Below are 9665 nucleotides of genomic sequence, written 5' to 3'. Positions count from 1 at the left end.
AATCTTTTCTTAACCCTCCTCCTTCACAACTGGACCAAAATGCATGACTACTGTCTCCAACCACCAGTCAGAGAAGAACAGACACAGAGGAGGGAAACAGAGACACAGACAGAGGTACAGTAAAAGAAAAAAAAGTTAATAAGCAGGGTTTGTACATTTTATTATCAGCGGAGCTGTGATGTAAAGAAAAATACCGTCAAATACCGTGAAACCGGTGAAAATGTTGAAAATACCGTGATATAAAATTTTGATCATATCGCCCAGCTCTACTTTCTACAGCCAAAGAGAGGCGTGGGAAGAAATCTCAGCTGATCTGACGTGTTGCAGCAAGAGTCACAGAATGGCTTTTTGTCCCTTATTATATGTTGAACAGATCAACATATTTCCAAGTCACCAAACTCCTTGGAGAGTTTTAAGTTTCCCAATGACCTCTTACTGTGGTATACAGTATGTGCTGCTGCATGCTTTTAGCCAGTCTTTGTGCTGATAAATTGTGTAGTTATTTCCTCCCTACACACACAGAAAGTTTAAATCTAGTGGTTTGACTTAAGAAATCTGTGGCTGGGTGGTCCCCGAAGGTGTCAGTTAGCACTAGCCGGCCCACCTTTTCAGGAGTTGGCGAGTAACGTTTCTGTCACTGCCTTGCACAAAGGTTAAGAGGCGTAACATACAGGGGGTGTCTCTGACCCCCCTACCTCTGGACCGATGTGGTCAGATATCATGCATCAGTAATGTTATGAGGTGTCTTCTGAAAGAGCCCAGCATGTTTGTACCAGTTTTTATAGCAGCCTTGTTGTTTGGTGTGACTCATACAGTCATAATACTGTCACCAGATTTCATTAGGTATACCACAATACCGTCATACTGCCCAAGCCTACTGCAGTAAATGTGATTTTGTTCAATGAACGTGTAATTACCCAACAAAGTCTGTGGAATCCTTGAGGCTAAGAAAAACTGAGACAACTCTGCAATGCAGTATGTTCAGAGTGTCACTAAGCACAATGATAACTGGAGACCTTTTAAATATATTGTGTATGGTACATTTTATAACATTTCATTAATACTTACTATAAATGATATATAATCACATACTGTAATCATAATTATATTTCCATAAAGGTATCTAATGTTTATTTATTTATTTATTGTAACTTTGAAATAAAAAAAATTGCTGAATTATTCTCCAGTATAAACTCAAGCCTGGTTCTGACTCACCTCTCCATCTTCTTCAGTGTCTCCTTCATCCTCTTTGTCTTCATCCTCCTCATCTTCCCTAATATATTCGTCCTCATCTTCCTCTCCCTCCCTGTCCTCCTCCTCCTCCTCATCCTTGTACCTCTCACGTTCAAACTGCCGTGTGGCCTCATCGCTGGCTTTCTCCATCACTCTCTTCTGCTGCGGCTCCTTCACCTCCGACACGTCGCTCCTCTTCTTAACTTTGTTCTCCTTTTTGTCATCTGTTGTTTTCTCCTCCTGTCCCTCCTTCTCTTCAGTCGTGTTGTCTTCTTTCTTGCCAGCCTGCACCTCCCGCTCCTCCTCCTGCACCCTTTTCATCTTTCTGACGAGCTCGTCCAGCTCCTCCTGCTTCTCCTTCCTCTCCTTCTCCTTCTCTGGCTGGCTCCTGTTGTCCTGCTCACTGAGCAGCTCCTTCAGCTCCTTCTCCACCTTCTCCTTCTCCACCATCAGCTCCACCTCATTCTTCCTCCTCTGCTCCTCCAAATCCTCTGTGTCTTCTTTGTCCTGCGTCACCTTCTTGTCCTCCACGTTCTTCTTTAGCTCCGCTCCTTTAGGGTTCTCCTCCTCAGTCTTCTGTTGCTTCAGTTTCAGCTCATCCAGCTCCTTGTTGGACCCTCCTTCTTCTTCATCTTCTTCTTCACCGTTCTTAGTGGGCCCTTCTCCGAGCAGATCCTCAAGCTCCTTTTCTCTCTCCTCATCATCATCCGTACCTTCAGCTTGTGGCTCCTTTGTCATCTTCGTCTTGGTTTCATCCTCCTCTGTCTTTCTTCCAGCGTCACTCTCCTCCTCCTCCTCCTCCTGGTCATCCCTCTCCTCAAAGTCGCTCTCATCATCAGCCAGTCTGTACTCATCTCTCCGCTCCTTCTCTCTCTCTGAAAAAAGTTGGACATCAGCATTCAGGATCAGTTAGATCAGAGGGTTCTTTAACGTTCTGATCACCAGACACTGTATTGGTCAAATTACTAACTGATCTCAGTCTTGGTTTGATTTGTCTTCAAAAACTGAACGACACAACGAAACCTCGTCAAATAACATGGCATTATTTAAAACATTTATTTATCTAATATTAAACCCTTACATACAACAAGACACCCAACAATATATATATATATGTACACTCCTGATCAAAATCTTAAGACCAGTCAAAAAAGTGCAAGAATTTGCATTTTGCACTATTGGATGTTAAGAAGGTTCTAAGTAGAGCTTCACAATGTTAAAAGATGAAATCAGTGCAAGAGACAAGAACYTTTGAGTGGGGAATTTTCTGAAAACTGCATTTACACTCAAACATGACTTTTTCAGCTGATCAAAAGTTTAAGACCATAGCTCAGAAAACCCCGAAAATCCTCCAAAACAAAAATCAAAGTGTCAAAAAAAGGACTCAGTAATGAGTAGCTCCACCATTCTTGTTGATGACTTCAAACAATGGTTTAGGCATGCTTGATGCCAGTGTTTCCAGGAGGCTAGTGGGAACGTTGCTCCAAGTGTTGAAGATGGCTTCACGAAGGGCWTCCACTGTCTGGAACTGATGTCCATTTTTGTAAACTTCCCTTGCCATCCATCCCCAAATGTTCTCAGTTGGGTTTAGATCCGGGGAACAAGCAGGATGGTCCAAAAGAGTGATGTTATTCTCTTGGAAGAACTCCTTTGTCAGGCGGGCATTGTGAACTGCAGCATTGTCCTGTTGAAAAACCCAATCATTACCACACAGACGAGGGCCCTCAGTCATGAGGGATGCCCGCTGCAACATCTCCACATAGCCAGCTGCTGTTTGACGCCCCTGCACAACCTGAAGCTCCATTGTTCCATTGAAGGAAAACACACCCCAAATCATGATGGCGCCCCCACCACTGTGCCGTGTAGAAAACATCTCAGGTGGGATCTCCTTGTCATGTCAGTAACGTTGGAAGCCATCAGGACCATCAAGGTTAAATTTTTTCTCATCAGAGAAGACAACTTTCTTGCACCTTTCAATGTCCCATGTTTGGTGCACCCTTGCAAAGTCCAAACGGGCAGTTTTGTGGCGTTGAAGAAGACGTGGCCTTTGAAGACGTTTTTTGTTTCTGAAGCCCTTCTCTCACAGATGCCGTCTGATGGTTATTGGGCTGCAGTCAGCACCAGTAATGGCCTTAATTTGGGTAGAGGATCGTCCCGTGTCTTGACGGACAGCCAATCGGATCCTGCGGCTCAGAGCTGATGAAATTTTTTTGGGTCTACCACTTGACTTTTTTTTGTTCCATAACCCTCAGGATCATTTAAAAAATGCAAAATGACTGTCTTACTGCGTCCAACTTCAGCAGCGATGGCACGTTGTGAGAGGCCTTGCTTATGCAGCTCAACAATCCTACCACGTTCAAAGTCAGTGAGGTTTTTTACTTTTGCCATCAGGAGGTCTTGACAGTGTAAAGACTTGACAGAAAATGACATGGAATCCAGATTTTTGCACAGCTTTTGGCTTTTAAAGACTATGGTCTTAAACTTTTGATCAGCTGAAAAAGTCATGTTTGAGTGTAAATGCAGTTTTCAGAAAATTCCCTGCTCAAAAGTTCTTGTCTCTTGCACTGATTTCTTCTTTTAACATTGTGAAGCTCTACTTAGAACCTTCTTAAGATCCAATAGTGCAAAACGCAAATTCTTGCACTTATTTGACTGGTCTTAAGATGTTGATCAGGAGTATATAATATAGTGAAACAACATTAATGGCTCCAGACAGGTGTATAAAGACAAAAATAATTGTGTTTAATTACAACTATTAGAAATATAGGAAATTTGATATAAAAATTAGGCAGTGATAAACTAAATACATTTAAAATAGTGTTTAAAATTAATAAAGAAACTGTAAATATAAGTGCAAATCAAATACAGCCATATCTGATTAAAGGCCACATAGTTAAGAATTACTGAGGTAGATGTGTTGTTAACAAAAATAAACACAACACAACACACACACAAGGTCTAGAATTTATTTTATGCTAGAGTTCAAAATTAAAACAATCTTATATTAAGAAATAAATGTGAATTGTCTCAGTCAAATCCAGAAAATAAGACGATATGTAATTACTGCAACAAAACAGTGCAACGATACAGAAAATTCATGATTTGGTTCAGTTCAATACTTTAGTCTCACGGTTCGATATTTTTCGATACAAAAAAAGAGAAATTTCCATGCCCCTTTTAACTTGTAATTTATTTAAATTAATTATGAACATTTGTTTAACCTCAGAAGTCCAGTTTTTAAATTAAATCTTGCTGAAACAGTAAGTTTTTCAGTGGATCTGTGCTCGACAATGCAGCCTAGGTCGGGTAGTCGAACACAGATAAACTGATCCTTTAACACAGAGCATCTTCAGAAGACAAGTTGATAAAGTAAATTTTAAAAATCTGTATTGTTCCATACAAGTGTGTATTGAACCTAAAGCACCGTATTGAACGGTTCAATACGGGTACATGTATTGTTGCACCCCTAGTAATTACTATTTTGTAAAATGTTTTGTGTTCTATCATTACTCAGAATAATGTTCTGTGACTGTCAGCTACCATTGCAGAACATTTGAACCAAATATCTGTAAAACTGAAAAAGTTATAGTAATTTTTGATTTTTCTAAGGTCAGCTGTCTGGAGAAGCCAACGTGAATTGAATTGGCTCCAAAAGTTTATTAGTTGCAGAGGAACATCCAAAAGTAATTTCTTAAAAAACAGATTTCAAATTCATTGCGTGGTTCACAAGATATTTTGCTAACAGACAAACACCTATCACCAGTAATAAGTAATAGCAGTAATAAGCAAGGCTTTGGTTTAAAATGCTTTAAGGACATATAAAGAGTGACTCAGTGTGAGACTGTGCAGCGTACCATCATCAGCCAAACTCTGCAGCTCTCTGAGAAGACCCTGATGTCTCTGCACTTCATCAAGTTCCTCTGCAATAAACAAACCAAAACAAGGATTTAAGCACAACTGAAACAATCTTTTACATAATCAATGACCCACAGAGGGAAAAAAACATTTACAACTTTTTATATGTTTAAATTAAATACTAAACCATGTTTTGCATTTATTCAAATTAAATAATGCTATGGTTTGAGGAACAAATCAACATTTGACAGAAATGTTTATACCTCACAGTAAGACACTATAGGAGACATTCTGTAAATTCTAATTGTAAAATGACTGAAGTGGGTCAACAGATGTAGTGGGATGTTGTATGAAATGTAAATAAAAACAAATTAAAAAACCCCAAAAAAAAAAAAAAAAAAAAAAAAAGGGTCAAAACTATGAAAGTAAGTGGAAAAGGAGCAGCTGGAGGAAAATCTTTCAGCTAAACAGCTTAACTGGCAACATGTCAACAGAGGACTGTGTAAAGAGTACTCTGAAGAGACTGAATCTCTCAGAAGTAAAGCTAGGCAGAGGTTCACCAGTCAGAAAAAAAATGCATCTAAAAAGAAGTTTGGTTCCTTCTCAAGTTTCTTAAATAAAAAAACGAAGATGTTGATTATCCCATCATCTACAGCTCATAACATGAAAACAGTTCAAGAATTTGGATAAATCCCTGAGCTAAGACGAGGCTGAGAGTTAAAACAGTGATGCCACGTTCTCTGTACTAAAAATGGAGAGGGATCATCCACCTGTCAGCACTCAGTACAAAAGTTTGCCTCTCTGATGGTATAGGGGTGCATTATTGTATCGGACATGGGCAGCTTAACACATCTGGAAAGGCACCAATGCAGAAAAGTATTTACATGTTTTAAAACAACATACTGTTCCCACAGGAGGAAGGACTTGTACTTGTCCCTTCATTTCAGTCAGGCTGTTTCCTTTATGACAGGGGTGTCAAACTCCTGTCCTCGAGGGCCGCTATCCTGCATGTTTTAGAGGTTTTCTTGCTCCAACACACCAGATTTTGATCGCTGGGTAATTAACAGGCTTCTGCCCAATTTGAAGAGTTAATTCAATCACTGAATCAGGTGTGTTGGAGCTGGAAAACCTCTAAAACATGCAGGATAGCGGCCCTCGAGGACTGGAGTTTGACACCCCTGCTTTATGACATCATCATAGCTTTGTAGTAGAAAAGTTCTGAGCTGACATCCAGCCAAGACCCAAGACTGTTGAACAGCTGGAATCAGACTAAAACATCATTCCCCTCTAAAAACTTGTCTCCTCAGTTCATAGATGTTTACAGACTGTTGTTAAAAAAAGAAGTGATGTTTTGTAAATACAGACCTGTACAAACATTTTTAGGACTTGTTGTTGCCATCAAAGTCAAAATTACCTTATTTCTTTCTAAAAAAAAAAACCTAAAATTTCACCTGCTAGCCGTGATCCACACATGTGGTGTGACCCATCTTCATTCAGGGTCTCCTGAATAATGCATTCAACCTGTTTTCACAATCCAAATAGAAAAAAAAAACATTTAGTGATTACGTATTTAAAACGTTGAAAAATAGAAACAAAATGGGACATTTTTCTGACCTTTGCATCATTAAGGGGTGAGGTTACTGGCCGGCTTCCCACTGAGAGAAAACAAACAGAGAGGAGTGCAGAGAAGAGAAGAGACAGATGTGAGTAACTTCACTTAAAATGAGTACAGTCAGTATTTGTGCAGCAAATGAAGATGGACCAAATCCCTCTCACATGGATGAACTCCTGCTTCCTTTATCCTGTGAGGGCGTAGGCGGAGCCCTCATTAAGGTGAGTGATATTACTTCTGCAAAGAGGCTTAACCTTGTGTCCCTTCACTCTGAGAGGCAAAGTGCTTCAGCTCGTGTCGGGTCTGTTTCCACAAGAGCTAAATCAATCACCAATCACTGACCTGCACAAACCATTAAGAGCTCCTTCACTGCAGGTTTTTACAGTAACACTGTTATATGTCACAATTGATTTTGGATCGTCTTCTGTCACACAATAACCAAATACAACTTTGAGATAACTTTTATTTTTTTCACTGTTTTGCATTATTTGTTTCTATAAAGTCATATAGAAACCTCACTGGTGTCAGTAAAAAAAAAAACACACAGTTAACCATCATCCACTTCAGTTTCAGGGGTTCTCCAGAAAATACCCATTTAGCTTCTATTTGGAGCTAATACTAAAGTGTTTCCTGAGTACCAGGAGTGGTGACTGTACCACAGTCTGAGAACCAGTCTGCCTGACAGAATATATCTGGCCCATCCTGACCCAAATGGTGCCCAGATTTTCCAAAAAAATGACAGCCTTTTGGTGGTCCATGCATGGGCCAGCAGCACCACATAAACCAAACCACACCTGGGCCAGTTGTGGTACTGGCACATCATCATATAAACAGTGCCATCATTGCCAGACCTGGCCCACACCTGTCTACTATATGGGCTGGAGCTAAATATATTAGAGTGATTTAAATTTGGCGGCACGGTGGCTCAGTTGGTAGAGCTGATGCCTTTTAACAAGAAGGTCTGTCCGTCCGTTTTCTTCCACTTATCCCGGGTCGGGTCACGGGGCAGCAGCATAAGCAGAGAGACCCAGACTTCCCTCTCCCCAACCACTTGGGCCAGCTCATCTGGGAGAATCCCAAGGTATTCCCAGGCCAGCTGAGAAACATAGTCCGTCCAGCGTGTCCTGGATCTTCCTCTGGGTCTCCTCCCAGTGGGACGTACTCAGAACACCTCACCAGGGAGGAGTCCAGGAGGCATCCTAACCAGACGCCCGAGCCACCTCAACTGGCTCCTCTCAACATGGAGGAGCAGCGGCTCTACTCTGAGTCCCTCCTGGACAACTGAGCTTCTCATCCTATCTCTAAGGGAGAGCCCAGACACCCTGTGGAGGAAACTCATTTCGAAGAAAGCAAGAAGGTCGCCGGATCAAATCCCGGCCCGGGGGAGCTTTCTGGGTTGCTGGTTCTCTATATGTCCTGATCAGATACTCGGCATCAGTATCGGTGGCAGATCTGGCCATTTTTTTGAAAATCGGGTAGAATCAGGTTTGGTTATGTGATCGGGCCGATCCAGTTTTCGTGACAGTTTTCAGCATCATGCTTTACAACTGCTGTTAAGAAGTCAAGGCGCACACAAGTATGCAACCATGTCCACAGTGTGGGAACACTTTTCAATGGAAAACGATGCTGAAACTGCATCATGTAAAATCTGCAAACTGGATGTTTCTCGTGGTGGGAACAGCAGGGCTCGCTTTAATACTACCAACCTTGTCACGTGGAAAGAAATAAAGAAACAAAGCTATCGGATCGGTATCAGAAAGACTAATTAAAAAAATCAGATTGTATCGGGAGCCAAAAAATTTGGATTGAGACATCCCTAGTTCTCTCTGTGCATGTGTGGGTTTTCTCCGAGTACTCCGGCTTCCTCCCACAGACCAAAAACATGACTGTTAGGTTAATTGATAACTCTAAACTGTCCCTAGATGTGAGTAAGAGAGTGAAAGGTTGTGTGTCTCTGTGATGGACTTGCGACCTGTCCAGGGTGTACCCCGCCCTTCGCACTGTGACTGTTGAATATGGGCACCAGTGACCCTGAAAGGAAAGACGTGGGTATAGATAATGGATGGATGGATGGATGGATGGATGGATGGTTTAAATCCATTTAATTTCCCTTATAGCACGACTTACAACTAAAGTCATATCAAGGCTCTACAAACAAGCTAGCCCAGTTCAAAGCCAGTAACACATGATTCAATGCATTTTCAGCCCAATGTATGTATATGTCCATTTGCAACTTACTCTAGAACCGTTAAACTCACATTCAAAAACAACTATACACTGTTCAAAGCAATCCAGATTCAACTGACAAAATATAGTAAAAAGATGTATTTTCCTGTAACCTGTTCTTTATTTAACTGAAATCAGCCTGGCCGAAGCAGCAGTTAGACCTTTAATCAAGATCGCCTTATGCTTAGATCAAACTTCAGTTTATTGTTAAACACACTCAGTATCTGTGCTCAGAATATGTGTTGTAACACTCAACCACTTCCACACCACATGTGAGCTCAATAACAGCAAAGTTGATTGAGTTATTGCCAGGTTTGTTCACCAATTAGCTGTGGCTGCCATTTTTAATGGAGTTGACTCTGTAAGTCAATCAGCTATAAAGAAACACCCAGTGATTATAGGGGTGTAAATCACCAACTTAATCCCAATATGATTTTTTATTGATTTATTTAGATGGTGATAGTGTTTCTTGATATCAAAAAGTCTGCCATGATACAACTTCAATTAAATTCACAAGTCTGTGATCGATATGATGTAATGTTATACATACAGCGGGTAAAATAAGTATTGAACACGTCACCATTTTTCTCAGTAAATATATTACTAGAGGTGCTAATGACATGAAATTTTCACCAGATGTCGGTAACAACCCAAGAAATCAAACGGTAAATGTCCAGAAGTGAAGTTTTTTGTAATAATGTGGAATGGTACAGGGAAAAAGTATTGAACGCATGAAGAA

General features: G+C 40.8%; 1 protein-coding gene across 1 annotated transcript in view; it reads right to left on the bottom strand.

Moving 5' to 3' along the window:
- The window catches only part of LOC106522125 (glutamic acid-rich protein), a 16445-nt gene that overhangs the window by 3889 nt on the left and 2891 nt on the right, over positions 1-9665 (bottom strand). Inside the window, exons 2-5 of the mRNA XM_014014986.1 lie at positions 6703-6743; positions 6540-6609; positions 5088-5153; positions 1216-2108 (exon numbers count right to left, since the gene is read on the bottom strand). Of these exons, the coding sequence (XP_013870440.1) occupies positions 1216-2108; positions 5088-5153; positions 6540-6609; positions 6703-6743 (1070 nt within the window). The remainder of the gene's footprint in view (positions 1-1215; positions 2109-5087; positions 5154-6539; positions 6610-6702; positions 6744-9665) is intronic.

This window comes from Austrofundulus limnaeus, unplaced genomic scaffold (genome assembly GCF_001266775.1).
Source record: "Austrofundulus limnaeus strain Quisiro unplaced genomic scaffold, Austrofundulus_limnaeus-1.0 Scaffold121, whole genome shotgun sequence".
Lineage (NCBI taxonomy): Eukaryota > Metazoa > Chordata > Actinopteri > Cyprinodontiformes > Rivulidae > Austrofundulus > Austrofundulus limnaeus.
Note: the sequence above shows the minus strand (reverse complement) of the source record. Positions and strands in the feature narration are given on the sequence as shown.